This window comes from Suricata suricatta, chromosome 12, assembly GCF_006229205.1.
Source record: "Suricata suricatta isolate VVHF042 chromosome 12, meerkat_22Aug2017_6uvM2_HiC, whole genome shotgun sequence".
NCBI lineage: Eukaryota > Metazoa > Chordata > Mammalia > Carnivora > Herpestidae > Suricata > Suricata suricatta.
In genome coordinates this window covers 14,129,506-14,146,318 of record NC_043711.1, presented here as the reverse complement: position 1 = coordinate 14,146,318, position 16,813 = coordinate 14,129,506, and the positions used below count along the sequence as shown (strand labels likewise).

General features: G+C 51.1%; 1 protein-coding gene across 1 annotated transcript; it reads left to right on the top strand.

The window, feature by feature from the left end:
* The first annotated feature begins 890 nt into the window (after positions 1 to 890).
* TMEM161A (transmembrane protein 161A) lies at positions 891 to 15,239 on the top strand. Its single transcript, XM_029918078.1, has 12 exons — positions 891 to 942; positions 3,922 to 4,025; positions 4,670 to 4,750; positions 5,115 to 5,212; positions 5,323 to 5,479; positions 6,456 to 6,607; positions 13,245 to 13,305; positions 13,404 to 13,547; positions 13,649 to 13,762; positions 13,910 to 14,084; positions 14,225 to 14,321; positions 14,667 to 15,239. Exons 1-12 carry the CDS (start codon positions 940 to 942, stop codon positions 14,918 to 14,920), a joined length of 1,440 nt encoding a protein of 479 aa, XP_029773938.1. The 5' UTR covers positions 891 to 939; the 3' UTR covers positions 14,921 to 15,239.
* Positions 15,240 to 16,813: the final 1,574 nt, after the last annotated feature.

Here is a 16,813-nt window from a genome sequence, read left to right as displayed (position 1 = left end):
CGAGAGCATGCATGAGCAGGGGAGTGGGGCAGAGAGAGAGAGAGAGAGAGAGAGAGAGACTCTCAAGCAGGCTCCACACTCAGCATTGAGCCTGATGATGGGCTCCATCCAATGACCCTAGGATCATGACCTGATCAGAAATCAAGAGTCTGATGCTCAACCCACTGAACCACCCAGGTGCCCCTAAAACATCAGATTCTTGAAACTGATATTTTTTTGTCCTTGATCCAGCCATGCCTGAAGCTGACTATGCTTTTTGTTGTTACAAAATTTTCCTTTTTAATTATTATTATTATTACTGGAGCCCACTCGAGTTGGTGTGTGTGTGTGTGTGTGACAATCAAGAGTCCTGGCTAATAGAAATGAGTAAGGCTTTGCCAAATGAAAAAGATTGAGAAAGGAGGTATTCCAAGATGAATGATAAAATTTACAGGGACCTGGAGGTATGAGATAGCATGGCCAGTGGCAAGCTGTACTATAGTGATATAATAGTGCTGGGAGCCGACTGAAGTCAAGTAGAGGTGTAAGAATTCAGTCTGGGCACTTGTGAATCTAGTCATTGGAAGCCATTGAATATTCTAGATCAGGGGATTTCCACACTCATAACTCTCCAGCGGAAGACAGGGTTTGGATAAATTAATGTATGCCTCAGACCTGCGAGATAGGTCCAGATGCTAGAAGACGGAATCTCAGAAAGGACAGTCCACAAGATCCCAGAGACACTCCTGGCTCAACCGAGTCTGAGCTTACCGAGCGTCCTCAAACTACAACTTCCGGCATGCAAAGCAAGCGACCTCGTTTCCCTCTAGGTTGCTCCAGCTCCAAGCCTGACGATTGGTCTTACGGGCTGTTTGTCAGAACGGAGTTGGGTCCTGATTGGTTGGATTCCCTCTAGGTGCCCGGAGCCGCAGGTCAGCGGACCGCGCTCCCGCGGGCGACATGGTGAGCCGCTGCCCGCTGTATGGGAGGCCTTGAGGGGTGGGAAATCCCTCCGAGGGGGTCCAGGGGGACACCGAGAGGACGGGGATTTCTTTGTGGGGATTGGGAGCTCTGAAGAACTCTGGGTTGCGCTGAGGGCCGTGTGAGCTCTCTGGGTTCAAAGTCTCGCTGTGGCTTTGGGGGGGTTCTGCCTATGGGACTGGAGGCCCCTGAGCGTTCGGGAATTCTGGAAAATCTCTGGGGACCCTCTGGGCGCCTGGAGTCCTGTGGAGGGGTCGCAGCCCTGCGAAGGGGACTGGGGACCCGAGAGCGTAGAGATCCTCTCTAGGGACATCTGGGGTCCCCCCTGGGGCCCAGCCTGCATAAACAAGGGGGCCACTGCGTGGTCGGGGTGTGTGGAAGGGCCAGGGAGAACCCTGGGAGGCAGAGCCAGGCGGAAGGGATCTGGGTGGCCGCAGGGCGAGCCAGGGTCCCGGAATTGGTGACAGCACAGTTGGAACCTTCAAGTCTCACGTGGTTCTGGGTCCAACCTATTGACTTTATTCTTATTAAGTTTATTCCTAAAACTTAGCCTGCCCACTGTGAGTCAGGCTGGTGCCGGGTGAGAGCGGGAACTGCCAACCCCTAGGTGTTTGGACTGGCAGAAGGAGGGCCTGGAACATGACCCGACCCTGCTAGGGGGAGTCCCCAAAGAGGGGTGTTCGGAGGTGCGCCTGAACGTGAAACATGGACGTGGTTCCAGACCCGGGTGCAGGAAGCTGTGGGAGGTGAGCGGTGGCGTTCTCAGAACAGTATGGAGGAAAGTCTCATTGGTGTTAGCAGGTAGCAGGATTCTTGTGTTCTTGGATTGTAGATCCAGGGAAAGGCTTTGAGCAGGAGAGGAACGTGGGCTGATGGGAGGCCCCCGATATCTTTGGAGATCTGCAAAGCCAGAACCTCAAGACGGGAGGTTGCTGGGGGTGGTGGTGGGGGCAGCGGGGCTTGATAAACATCCCGGACTGATCTCGGGAGCCTCAGGTGGAGGGATGCCTGTCTCTTTTTCCCTTCCTTTCCTCCTTCTTCCCTCCCTTTTACTCTCTCCTTCCTTCCTTCCTTCCTTCCTTCCTTCCTCCCTCCCTCCCTCCCTCCCTCCCTCCCTTCCTCCCTTCCTTCCTTCCTTCCTTCCCATCCTATGCTAGGTGCTGGAACCGAAGTTTGAAGGAGTCCCCTCCCTGGGAGGTGTCAGAGGATGATGGGGTCTGCAGTGGAGAGCCCGGGGGTCCGGGAGGGCCTCTGAGACCCCAGTGGTTCGACGCCGGCAGGGCTGCTGAGAGAACCGGGCGGTTACAGGCAGTGAGGCTGGGTGTCTTGAGCTGGGCCCGCCAGGCCTTGCGGGCTGCGAACAGGAGTTGGATGTTGAGTGACATCCTGGGTCGCCGCAGAGTGCGGCCGTGATGTGCGGGTATTGGGGCCTCCCCAGATGATTTGCGAACCCCACAGAGAGAGGTTCAGGCTAGAGGTGCTGCTCTGTTGGGGTCGTGGGGCGCGGTAGGTGGTTAAAAGCCTAGCAGGGGATTGAGTACTGGGGTAGAGGCCGCAGAAGGAAGAGAAAAGTCGGCAGGGGGGCCCAGGATCTGATGTCTCAGGAGGAGCGGATGGGAGGCTCTGGGTGCGGGGAGGGGCGGAAGAGGATCCTAGGTGGAGGGGCGGGCCCTCAGAGTGGCCCTCCTCCCTGGGCTAGGAAGGGCGCCTCCTGACCTTGATCGTGTACTGGGACTTTTGTGACCTCTAGCTAGTTGGCACCTGGGGGTTAGTTAGGGAGGGTGAGCAGTGAGAATAGAAGGTTAGTGTGATTTAGAGACCTGACCTTATTACTGAGCAGATGTTTCTGGTTTCAGGTTACAAGTTACAGGGATAGAGGGGTGCCTGGGTGGCTCAGTCGGTTCAGCAACCTACTCTTGATTTCGGCTCAGGTCATGATCCCAGGGTTGTAGGATCGATTCCCCTCCGCCCCCCCCCATGCTATTAGTTATTTTAATGATGGATTTCTCAGCAGTCATTCTGAATTCCTGTGCTGTCTCGATACCTATTATACTAGAGCTTTTCCTATTAAAATTAGCATATTTTGCCTGATTAGTGGACACTTTTAATAATTAATATTAACATAATCTTTATTTCACTTTTGTTGTTAATTATAATAACATGATACTGGTCGACAGCTCTCCTGAGCACATAATTTTATATAATTACATAATTACTGATACCAAATTGGTATTTACTGCGTTCAAGCAGGAAAACCCAGCCTCAGACTGATTACCAAAAGCATTTCTTCCAAAACGTTTTAGAATGAATATGTGACAACGTGTTAGGAATTGTTAGAAAGTTTGTTACGTAGAACTTGGTGAGAAATTCCAGAGAAATTCCTAATTTAAAAAGTCATCCCACTCAAATGCGTAAGTCTTTGTCCTGAAACTGGTGGTGGCCAGAAATAGGACCTCCAAGGAAGTTGATTACAAAGGGAGGGAGAGGGAGAGGGTGCTGGCATCCTCAGGGTAATTTAAGGTGGGGAGGAGGGGGAGGGGAAGTGCCAGGGTGAACTGGGATGTGTGGGGGAGGAACCTCTATCCCTGGCTCTGCCAGGCTCCCTGTAGGTCCTGAAGGTGGTCTTGACAACACATAAAATAGGCAGCACCCCATTTCCAGATGGGGAAACGGAGGCCTCAGGGAGATGAATACCTGAAATCCAGAGCAATATCTTCTCGGGTGTGTGCTCTCCGCCACCTTACACCCCAGCTAGGTGGTGGTGGGAGGGAGCAGGGGAATCCACACACAGGAGGAGCTCCCAGGGTTGAGTCTGAGCCCACTCCAGGCCCTCCATGATGCAGCTGGAGGCTGGGAGGCCCGCCTCCCAACCTGGCCCCAGTCTCTCTATAAATAGCCTGAGTTCTGAGGGAGTGAGCTTGTGACCTGGCAGGCACTACCCTTCGTGTTCCCTCCCCCCAGGCGGTCCTGGGCGTGCAACTGGTGGTGACCCTGCTCACCGCCACCCTCATGCATAGGCTGGCGCCGCACTGCTCCTTCGCTCGCTGGCTGCTCTGCAATGGCAGGTGAGCCACAGCCCCGCCCCGGGTGGTGGGAGGAGTCCCACCGGGCCCCGCCCCCTACTCCCCCTCCCCCGCCTCCTGCCCTGCAGAGTGGTTTTGGTTTTTTGCTTGACGTACTATAAACTGCCAATGTTTGAAGCACACAGTCGGGTCCGTTTTGACCGATGTCCACACCCGTGAGACCACATCTCACACTTAGAAGAGCCCCTGCTCCCCACACTCCTGCCTTGCTGCAGTCCACCCCCTCCCACACTGCTCTCGCTGGAGATCTGTTTCCTGCGATGCTTTTTGTCCCTGTTTGGATTTCTGACCCTTTCTGAGATCGGGTGGAAACTTGTGAACTTTTTCTCCGGGACAATGCACATGCCTCTGCCAGAAGAGAAAGCCAGTAGATTTCAGGGATGTCCAGGCCTCCCGCCGCCCCCCCACCCTGCCTTTTCCCCAGAGCTTCTCACCACACTCCCTTCCCCCCAGTAAGCCCCCAGCCCACATCCTGGGCCTTCCCCTGGCCTTGCATGGCCCCTGCCCTTCCTGTCCCCATGCATTTTGGGTCCAGCACTCCTCCTGACTCCAGTCCTGGGTTTGAGGCTTCACTGCCTTGGTCCCTCTGTGCCTGAGCTTTCCTGACTTCCTGTCTTTGCCCTCAGTCTCTTCCGATACAAGCACCCTTCTGAGGAAGAGCTTCGGGCCCTGGAAGGAAAGCAGAGGCCCAGAGGCAGGAAGGACCGGTGAGTGAGCCCCCAGCTTTAGGTGAGTGGCTCCCCTTCCAGGGGCAGCTCTGGGCACAGAGGAGAGGAGGGGACACCCCAGGCTGAGAAGACATCACTGTCATTTGTTTGATTGTCTAATGCTTATTGGAAGTTCGCTCTGGGCCAGCCCTGTGAGCAGGTGGCTGGTGGTGTCCTCACCCTGGTGTGCGGAGACCGAGGCCTGGGGAGAAGGTAATTCCCAAGCCAGGTCCTCCTGTGCTCTGAGGATGGCACCGGGAGCCTCTCAGGCTGGCGTGGGGTGGGCTGCCATGGCTGCCTGGGGAGCAGAGAACAGAGGATCCTGCTTTGATTCTCCCCTGTACTGCTCCCCCCACCCCTGCAGGTGGGCCAATGGCTATAGTGAAGAGAAGCCCTTGTCTGTGCCCCGAGACGCCCCTTTCCAGCTGGAGACCTGTCCCCTCACAGCGGTTGACGCCCTTGGTAACAGTCCAGCTGTGTCCCCAACTCCCCAGCCTCAGCCCACACCCTGGCGGGACCAGTGAGGGGAGTGGCCCTAGCCGGGCGCCGGCTGAGCTGCGCGCTCCCCGCAGTCCTGCGCTTCTTCCTGGAATATCAGTGGTTCGTGGACTTCGCCGTGTACGCGGGTGGCGTGTATGTCTTCACAGAGGCCTACTACTACGTGCTGGGCCCGGCCCAGGAGACCAACATCGCCGTGTTCTGGTGCTTGCTCACTGTCGCTTTCTCCATGTATCCTTCCTCGGGCTCCCCGGGCGGGGGGTCAGGGAGGAGGGAGGCAGGTGGGAGCTGGACTCCAGCTTTCCTTGTTTTCCTTTCTCCCCCCTGCCCTCAGTCGGTATATCAGTCATTGGCAGCCCTCCTACAAAACTTCCCCAAACTGGGTCATGTAAAACAGTCAACTATTTTATTTGCTCTCCTCCTGGGCTGGGGCTCAGCTGGGCCGCCTCATCTCTGTGCCTAAGGGGTCCCACCTTCCAGCAGGCTAAGCCAAGCTTCCTGGTGGTAGCAGAAACACCACCTGGGAAGATGGGGTGCTGCAGGCCTCCTGGGCCCCCACACCCATCCCTGTCCATTCTCTTGGCCAAAGCAAGTAAAAAAAAAAAAAAGATGCTCCTCTGCTATGGTTTGTTTTGTTTTGTTGTTTTATTTTGTTTTGTTTTTTAATGAAAGTGCCCAGAGAACAGAGGCAAACCTGTGACACTGAGGACCAAAATCTAAGAAAATGCCCTTGCAGAATGGGCATGTGCAGAAGAAAAGTCCATCTTGAAGCCCGCACTGGTTCTGGAAACCCCCATGGGTCTCTTGCAGAGCAGACTGGGGACATGGTCCTTGTATCTCTGATGGCTTCTCAGAGGAAGGGAAAACTCACCTGCTGTGAAGGCAGCCAGGAGGCGAGACCTGCTGAGGAGACAGACTTCCTGGCCATTTTAGTCAGAAATGGCCGCAGGTCATGTGATGACGCTGAGCTGGAGGCCCAGGCCTGCCTTCCACCCACACGTCCCCATCCAGCTGACACAGGCATCAGCAGCACCGGACCTTGTGTCCTGGGCTTGATCAGCAGCGTCCTCTCCTCCCCAGCCACTGCCCTGCTCCCCGAGGCTCCGAACCCCAACGATGGTGTTCGGGTTCTAGAGCTGGGGGTCGCTGGCTGGGAGTGGGGGAGGGGCACTAGAGCTGCTCACTGCTTCCTTAGCCCCGCCCCCAGCAAGATGTTCCTGACAGTGACCCGGCTATACTTCAGCGCCGAGGAGGGGGGCGAACGCTCTGTCTGCCTCACCTTCGCCTTCTTCTTCCTGCTCCTGGCCATGCTGGTGCAGGTGGTGCGGGAGGAGACTCTGGAGCTGGGCCTGGAGCCAGGTATGTGCAGTCTTTGGGGCACAGGGTCCCCGCGTCCATCACTCCCTGCCAGAAGTCTGTGAGGGTGGGGTTTAAGTGGCATGTAACAGGTGAAGGAGCGGACTCCTTGGGCCTGAGTGGTCTCTACGGATGCTGGCCACCCTGGGTACCCCCTTGCGTTTCGGGGGCAATAGGGTATCCTGTGTCACTGTCTCTGATGGGTGCCTGCAGCTGTCTTTTTTCACAGGGCACACACCTGTTCCCCTCATCTGTCCTCTCCCCCGACTGCCGTCATGACTTGACTAATAATTTAATCCAGTGAAGGAAATGGGTAAATGGCACAAAATTCATTAAGTACAAGAGGGTATATATCAAGGCAAAAATCACCCGCGCTGGCTCTCCTTCCAAGAGGAAGCCTGGGGGCCGCTTTCCTGTGTTCCCATAAAGTGGTAGTGTTTATGGCCCTTACATCCTGTCTTTTTCCCTTGAAAACATTAATTTGGAGTGTGTCCCTTGATGCTATACACAGCGTGGGATTTTTCATAGTCCCCACGTATTATTTCGTTGTGCGGCTGTCCCGTGATTATTTAACCAGTCTGCCTCGTCCGGGTGTCTCTGTCTTCCCTGTTGTGAGACGGACATGCTACCTACTGCTAGTGAGGCATCTTAGGTCTTTCACTATCAAACACTGTCGTTCAACATCGTGTTGTTATACAGCAGGATTGTGTGGGAACAGCCTTACGCATGTGGCCCTGTGCAAGAACGTGCATTTGTAATTTTGATGATGTTGCAAATTACCATTTAGGAGAAGATTAATGAAGTGCCTGTTTCCTTACATTCTCTTCAACATGTTTCCTCAGACTTTTTTGTCTTGGGTAACCTGATGGATGAAAATATAGGCGAGGTTGAGTATCTTTTCATATGTTGAAGAGTCAGTTCTATCTTCCTTCCAGGAAAGGTCTGTTCTTTTGCCCAGTTTTCTACTGGGTTGTTGACTCTTTTATTGATTTGTATGAGCTCTTTGTATATAAAGGACATTAGCCTTTGTGTATGATAGTAGTGGCAAATATTTTTTCTTCATTTCTCATTTTACTTTTGACTTATTCTTTGGATAGTCTTTTAAAGATATAATTTGTGTCACATCCCTTCTCTGCCTAATACCAAACTCCAGTGTCTTTGGACAAAGATCAAAATACTCACCATGGTCTGCACACCCTTGCTGCTCCTTGAGCTTTATCTTCACCAATTCTCCCTGCATCTTGATTTTTAAAATCATGCAATGTTTTATATACATATAAACACACAATATATGAATATGTATATGTAAATTACAAAGCAAAATAATAATGTAATGAACTCACCTCTTAAATGAGAACTAGAACATTCCCTGTGTTCCTGCAGGTCTCTGGTGCTCCTTCCCAATCCCGTCACCTCCCTCCCCTACTCACAGCCCCAACCAGTCTCTCAAACTTTGTGTTTCTCATTCCTCTGCCTTTTAAAAAAAATAGTTGCATCACACATGCTTCTGTCCCTAAAGAATTCATCATACAGTTTTGCTCGCTGTCACGGACGGTGTCAGCCTGTGGGCAGTCTGCCTGCTGGTGCTTTTCTGTCTTCTGCGATGTTGTTTACAAAACTAGGCCATGCTGGTCTGGGTGGCTTTAATTTTTTTTTTAATTAAAAAAATTTTTTTAATGTTTTATTTATTTTTGGTACAGAGAGAGACAGAGCATGAGAGGGGGAGGGGCAGAGAGAGAAGGAGACGCAGAACCGGAAGCAGGCTCCAGGCCCTGAGCTAGCTGTCAGCACAGAGCCTGACGCGGGGCTCGAACCCACGAACGTGAGATCTGACCTGAGCTGAAGTCGGAGGCCTAACCGACTGAGCCACCCAGGCGCCCCGCCTTTGGTGGTCTTAACATGCATTTCTCTGATTACCTGGGAGGGTGATCATCTTTTCCTGTTTACTCATGCTTCTCATTTCCTCTTCTTTGAAGACCCTGTTCATACAGTTGTCCATTTTTCTTTGAGGGCGTATGTGGTCCCCCCCGTTTTTTTTTTTTTTATTGTGGCAAATACACATAACGTAAAGCTTACCATTGTCACCATTTTTAAGTGTACACTCCAGTGGCATTAAGTACATTCACACTACTGTGTGACCATCATCACCATCCATTTCCTCTCTCTTCGCCTTGTGCATCTGAAACTCTGTCCCCATTAAACACCAACGCTCCAGCCCCCACCTCCCGCCCCCAGCCCCTGGCTCCATCCACCCTACCTTCTGTGTCTATGAATCTGACTTCAGGTGCTTTATATGAAGGGGATTATGCGGCATCTGTATTTGAGTGACTCGCTTATTTCACTCAGGAAGATGTCCTTAAGGTTCATTGTAACCTGTGTCCAAATACCCTTGCTTTTTAAGGTGAATAATATTCCATTGCATGAATATACCCCATTTTGCTCATCCATTCATGTATTGGTGGACATTTATGTTGCCTTATGTCTTAGCTGTTGTGAATAGTGTTGTTCTGAACATGGGTACGACTCTCTTCAAAACCCTGCTCTTTATTCTTTTGGGCACAGATCCAGAGGTGGAATTGCTGGGTTTTATAGTAATTTCTGTTTAACTTTTTTTTTTAATTTATTTGAGAGAGAGAGCGAGAGTGAAAGCAGGGGGAAGGCAGAGAGGGAGAGAGAGAGTATCCTGTCATGGGACTCAATCTCATGAACCGTGAGATCATGACCTGAGCCAAGATCAAGAGTCAGATGCTTAACTGACTGAGCTACCCAGGCGCCCCATGAAGAGTTCATTTTTAAGTTATCTCTACACCCAATATGAGACTCGAACTCACAAGCCTGAGATCAAGAGTTACTCTCTCTATCAAGTGAGCCAGCCAGGCATCCCCACCCCTTTTGCCTTTTCTTTGAACCTATTTTTTTGGTGATGAGTTTTCAGAGTTCTATATGTATATTAGGATATTAATCCCTTATCATATGTATGGTTTGCAAATATTTTCTCCAGTTCTGTGGGTTGTCTTTTCATTCTGTTTGTTATATGTGTGTGTGTGTGTGTGTGTGTGTGTGTGTGTGTGCGCGCGCACAATTTTAAGTTTATCTATCCATTTTGAGAGAGAGAGAGGAGGGGAAAGGTAGAGAGAGAGGAAGAGAGAATCCCAAGCAGGCTCCACACCATCAGTGTGGAGCCCTACCCTGGGCTCAAACCCACAAACTGTGAGATTTTGACCTGAGCTGAAATCAAGAGTCGATACTTAACTGACTGAGGCACCCAGGCGCCCTGATCATATCTTTTGATGTACAAAAATGTTTAATTCTCATGAATCCAAATTATCTATTTTTCTTTTGTTGTGTGTACCTTTGTTAATCATATCCAAGACATCATTGTCAAATCCAATGTTAGGAAGCTTTTCTTGGGCTATATATCTTTTTCTTGTTGATTTGTAGAGTTTCTTTATATATTCTGGAAACTGGCCCTTTGTTACATATGTTGCACATACTTCCTCCTATCCAATCTGACACACCATTATTTCATGAGGATAAAAAACACTGTTACTTAAAGTATTGCAAGCCATCAGTGGTCCTGTGTATCCTGACTTTAAAGAAGTTAAAATGTGTGTGTGGGGGGGGGGGGGATTGTATCTTCTAATTTGTGGTGTGGCTTTTCACTTTCTTTGTGGTGTTTTTTCGTCTTTAAAAAAATTGTCCCCAAATACTGTATTTTGAAAAATGTCAAACCAACAGAATGGTTCCAAGAATCCTCTAATGACACCGCATACACCCTTGACCTAGATTTGTTTGGTCATGTTTGTGTTAAATTCTCTCTGCATACACACACACACACACACACACACACACACCACACTTTTTGGGCTGAGCATTGAATAGCTGCAGCCCTCACATCTGGTGTCTTTTGATGGACAGCAAGCAGTTCATTATTTTAGTTGATTTTTGTCTTAAAGAAATATTCTTTCTTTCCTTACAATCAGAAACACTTTTATATTTTCCAACACAATACTTCAAATTTTAAAGATTCTCTCTCTCTGTTTCTCTCTTTCTCCCTGTGCCCCTCTTTCCTACTTGCACTTGCTCTCTCCCTCTCTCAGATACTATATATATATATATATATATATATACACACACTATATATATATATGTATATATACATATATATACATATATATATATATGTATATATATATATTTCAAGTTTTCCCTTTCACATAAACCCTTAAACTCCTGGTAGTTCATTGTGTTATGAGATAGGGATTAAACTGAGTGTTTTCCCTGGGGGGATAACCTTGCTACACAATTGTATTTTTCGTGAATGGTGGGTTCTTTTGGTTCTCTTTCATCTTGAATTTCCCCCTTTTGTGTGGCTAGGACCTCTAGCTTTTATAGCCCTACTCTGGTAGGCTTCTTTCTCTTGTTTCCAATTTCTTCATTGACTACTTAGCTCATTAATTTTTAGCCTCTTCTATTTCTAGCATTTATAGCATGTAAGGCTGTAAGTATTTTACTAAGTCCCACTTTTGTCCACCCCTTAAGTTTTGACTTGTAATTTTCATCATCAGGCAGTTCTGGGTATTTTAAAGTTTCCATTTCTTTTTTAACCTATTTAAGAAACTTCAAATGTGGAACTTTACTTATTTATTTATTTTTAAGATTTTCTTTTTTAAATAATCTCTCCATCCAGCATGGAACTCGAACTCACAATCTGGAGATAAAGAGTTGTAAGCTCCATGGACTGAGCCAGCAGGTGCCCCTTGAATGTGGATCTTTAAATTTAAAAAAAACCTTTTTTTCTAGTTTAATTGCAGTATGCTTAGAGAAGATGGTTTCCTTGAAGTAAATTCTTTAAACTTTAAGACTTGCATCATGGCCTCAAATATGATCAGTTTTAGTGACTATTCCACATGTTTTTGAAGAACATCTATTCCTTGTCACTATCTGTCCAATAAATTCAAATCTCCTTCCTTCCTAACTTGTGGTCAGTCATTAAAGGGTTAATCTCCCTTGGCGATGGTGTAGCTCTCAATTTCTCCAGATTGTTCTGTCAGTATTTTCTTTTAGTAGAATGTATTCTGATTCTAATGATACATTCTGTCTTATTGTAGTTTATCTGGCAAAAAATGTATCCTTTCTAGCTTTCTTTTCTTTAGCTGAGATATAATTGACATATAACATTGTTAGTTTCAGGCATACAACATCATGATTCAATATTTGTATATATTACATGATAGTTGACACGATTAATCTGGTTAACATCCATCACCACAAAGTTACAGCTTTTTTTTTTCTTGTGATGAGAACTTTTAAGATCTACTCCCTTAGCAACCCTCAAATGCACAACACCACCTTTGTTTTGATTAGTATTTGGCATGACTTTTTAACATCCCTTTTCTTTCAGCCTTACAGGGACCTTATGTTGAGGTACATCTCCTTTAAAAAACATACAGATGGATATTTTCAATCAAGTCCGACAGTCTGTGTCATTTAACTTCAAAGTTTAACCTGCTTACATTTATTATGATTACTGACATATTTGGCATCATTTCTACCATCTTGCATTTTCACTTTCTGTTTGTTCTTTTTCTGGGATTACTGTCGACACTGGCTGCCAATCTAATTGTCTTTCCTCTATAGGTGATCTGTCTTAAATCCCCGGCTGCTTTGTGATCTCTTTGTTTTTGGTATTCCAGTTTCACTACAGTGTCTAGGTATGGATTTCCTTGTATTTATCCAGTTTGATATACTTTGTGTGTGTCATTCATTCTGCAGACTTTTCAGTCATTCTTTTCCAAGATCTCCTCTCCTCCTTCATTCTCTCTGCACTTCTCTCCGGGGCTCCTATTTGACTGATGCTGGAATTTCTATGCTCTTAAACTCCCTTCATATTTCCTACCTTTTAATCTTTCTGAGTTGGAATCTGAGTGACCTTTGGATCCAATTCATTCATTCCTCCTTTAGCTGATTTGAATATGCCATTTAACAACCTATCATTCCATCAATTGTATGTTCTCTTTGGATGAGCTTAACTGATTCCTTTGCAAATATACCTGGCTCGCTGAGGTAGCCTCGTGTCACTTTTCTGTGATTCCACCTTTTATTTTCCTCAGTCATTTCACACAAGATAACACCTGCAAAACTTCTGTAGTCTGTAGGGTCTAAACTTGTCTTTCTTTCCTTTTTCTTTTTTTCTTTCTGCTGACTCTCCTTTATGGTGATTTATTCCCTGGTGTGTTTGATGATTTGGGTTGTGAGCTCATATTTATTTGCTTTTACTCTGTGGAAAATCCGAGGGCCTGGACTGAGGATTCTTTCCAAAACTTTGGTTTTCTCCTAAGGGAGTCCTTCATGCTCCTCTAGATTCCTGGCATAATCCAGGAAGCTCAGATTCAGTGGTCTACCATCTGCCTCCCCATCTCCCCTAGTCCAATCAAGGGTGTCTGCCTGGTACCTCTTCCTCTTCGTTGAAAAAAATTGCCCATATCCAGAGCACACAGTGGCCCTTTTGCCTCGCACCCATCCTGGCTCCTACTGGTTCGTTCCTATCTGGGGAGTAAAAGCCTATCTGGGAGGAGGGCAGAGCACACTCTGAGGGTCCGGGGGTTATTAGACACTGCCCTCTCCTTGTCTTCCCTAGGCCTCGCCAGTGTGACCCAGAACTTGGAGCCACTTCTGAAGATGCAGGGCTGGGACTGGGCGTGAGTCCTGGGAAGTGGGGTGGGGCACGGCCAGGCTGGGACCTGCAGGTGAGGTACTGACAGGTGTCAGAGCCTCCTGACGCCTCCCTCCTCCTCAGGCTCCCTCTGGCCAAGCTGGCTATCCGCATGGGGCTGGCATTTGTGGGATCCATGCTGGGGGCCTTCCTCACCTTTCCAGGCCTGCGGCTGGCCCAGACACATCTGGATGCGCTGACCATGTCGGAAGATCGGCCCATGCTGCAGTTAAGCGGAGTGCCAGATGGGCGGGCGGCAGGGAATCTAAAGGAGGGGCTGGGGGATGGTGGGTGCCCAGGCCTCACTCCTCTGTGCCCTCGCCCCATAGGTTCCTTCTGCAGATGAGCTTCCTGTCCCCTCTGATCATCCTGGCGCTCTGGACCAAGCCCATTGCACGAGACTTCCTGCACCAGGCACCCGTTGGGGGGATGCCTGTCTCCCTGTGCGAACCCGGTGGGGCTGGGAGGGAGGGAAGCTGGGGGCCCCTCTGTGTACCCCAGTCTCTGAGGCTCAAGGAAGAGCCTTGGGCCCTGGGGGAGAACCCCGGGCAGGGGCGGCCTCCCTAGCCCCCTCACTCCCCTCCCCACAGGCTGTCGGACTCAGCCTTCGACTCCCTGCGCCTCTGGGTGCTGGTGGCATTGTGCCTGCTGAGGCTGGCAGTGACCCGGCCCCACCTGCAGGCCTACCTGTGCCTGGCCAAGGCCCGCGTGGAGCAGCTGCGGCGGGAGGCCGGCCGCATAGAGGCCCGTGAGATCCAGAGGCGGGTATGGGCTCCCGAGGTTGGGAGGTAACACGGGGCTCAGGGCTGGGATCTCGAACCCTGGGGCGTAGGGTCACCCTGGTGGCCCAGAAGGCTGCCACCTCCCCCCGCCCCGCCCCGTAGCCACTGCTACCTGCCCATCAGGTGGTGCGGGTCTACTGCTACGTGACAGTGGTGAGCCTGCAGTACCTGACACCGCTCATCCTCACCTTCAACTGCACACTGCTGCTCAAGACGCTGGGTGAGAATGGCCTGGGGGGCGGGGGCGGAGCCGGGTGTGGGCGGGGCTGAGAGGATAGGGGCGCTGGGGCGGGATAGCCAGGGCAGCAGCTGATGTTGCAGCAGAGCCAGGTGGAGCAAGGTGGATTGGGGACAGGACCTGGTGGTAAGTGGGGGTAGGGTGGGGGTGGAGCCTGGAGGGCCGGGGGACAGGGAGAGTAGGAGGAGGGGCCTGAAGTTGGGGTAAGGGGCAGGAGACAGAGTTTGTGGTGGTGGCAGGGTAGGAGGTGGCGCTGAGGGCTGGGGTGAGCATCCGCTGGGTGGGGGTCCCAGAGGTCCAGCCCCGCCTATGCCTTCACCCTCACAGGCGGCTACTCCTGGGGCCTGGGCCCGGCTCCCCTGCTGTCCCCTACTCCGGCCTCAGCCCACGATCGCCTGGTGGGCCCGGAGGACGATGAGGCCCAGCAGATGGCAGCGCGGATCACAGGGGCCCTGGGCAGCCTGCTCACGCCCCTCTTCCTCCGCGGGGTCCTCACCTTCCTCATCTGGTGGACCACCGCCTGCCAACTGCTCTCCAGCCTCTTCGGCCTGTACTTCCACCGGCACCTGGCGGGCTCCTAGCCGCCTGCAGAAGACGCTCTTGGGGCCCCAAGGTCCCGGCCGAGCCAGCGTTCATGGCCGCCTCCTCTGTGCGTGCCTCAGTGTCCTCAGGCGCAAGGTGGGCCTGGGAGTCCCCGCAGCCCCCGCTGTGCGGGTCCTGCTCACCGCTGTGCCTGACAGGGGTCCCCTTGGAGCCCCTGTTTCTGACTCAAAACTGTCCTGGGCCCAGTGGCAGCAGATCCCAGGGCCGTTGTTCCCAGACTGCACGCCTCCCCACCCCCACTTGAGGCAGAAGTAGGGGTTCATTCTTCTGAATAAAAGAGCAGGTTACTTTTACAAAGAGGCCTGGAATGGTTTGGGAGATGGCTCCCTGCACACTGGTGTGGCCCAGGCCGCCCTGGGATTGCTTTCTACCTTGTGATCACAAGACAGTCCAACAATTGCCTGGGCTGGCGTCTCTTCCCTCAGGGCCAGTGGGAGAGAGAAACGGTGCTTCCAGAAGTTCTCCCTGGCAGTGGTTAGCGAATATCTTCCCTGCGGTCCTGGGCACAGAAGGAGCCACACGCCCACCTCCATATTTTAGGGGATGCCACAGTGGTTGGGGGGAAACGGGGAGTTGACTCAGGCCCTCCCAGGCTTAGAGGCTGGTGCAAGCGGGGTGAGCTTCCGGGCTGAGTGAAGGGAACCACTGAGGGGGAGCACAGGGCCGTGAGCAAGCAAAGGCCTGCGAGCAAGACGTGAAGAGAGGAGGAAACACGTGTTGGAAAACTCCCAGTTCCAGTGGGTCTGGAGGCGACAAGCCAGGGCAGAAGGAAGACGTGGCTGGAGAAGGAAGAAGGGGGAAGTGGGCAAGAGGGAGGAGAGGGCGGGAAGCGGCAGGAGCAGGCGTGGACGCTGACGAAGAGAAGGGGGAAATGGAGACGCGGATAAAGTTGTAGAAGTCATGCTGGGTGGCTCAGGCGGTTAAGTGTCTGACTTCAGCTCAGGTCATAATCTCATGGTTCGTGGGTTCGAGCTCCGCGTGAAGCTCTGCGCTGACAGCTCAGAGCCTGGAGCCTGCTTCCGATTCTGTGTCTCTCTCTGCCCCTCCCCTGCTCATGCTCTGTTTCTCTCTCAAAAAATAAAAGTTAAAAAAAAAAAAAGATCAAAGATAATGGAAAACAAGGGAGGGGGACAAAGGAAATCAGAGGACCAACCCAGAAGACTCTCCTAAGAAAGTTCTGGAGAGAGACATCCAAGCAGAGGGAGACACTGATGGAGCCAGGCAAGGGGAACTCCTCAGGACGGCACAGGTCCAGGTGCTGCGGGACAAGAACTCCATTCCTAGGCACATGTCTGGAAGGTTCCAGAACGAAGACTAGCTCCTGGCCAGGACAGAACAGCGCACACCTAGTGGCCCAGGAATCAGAGATGATGGAGTGTAGTCTCCTTGTACTGCTGGCGCTGCACCATGGTAGCACCCCGGGAGCCCCTGAATCTGGCACCCTGAGCCCACTGGCACAGACCCCTGGCGGCGGCGGTGCCTCTGGGCCCCTGGCCCTTCCCTTGCTCAGCAGGGCTGTGTGTGTTCTGTCTCAGAGGTCAACACCATGTGGTTTAGGGGACACACAGGCAGTTGGAAATGCGTAAAGAAAAGCAAGAGAGTGACCGGCATGAGGTGCACATGGGACAGCCACCACAGGAAGAGCCCAGGATGGTCACAGCCTCTCACTGCCGTGCGTTTAACCACAGCGGTCTTTTGGGGACACGTTTCACAATTTAAAAAAAAAATGAGAGAAACAAGGTGTACCACAGAGAAAAATAGGGAAGATAGAAGGGGGTGGGCAGGATCCTGTGTTTTCAGGAGAAGTATGACATTGTTAACTGACCTGTCAGGAGTAATCCCCACACATCAGTGCCTCTCACAGGACGGGG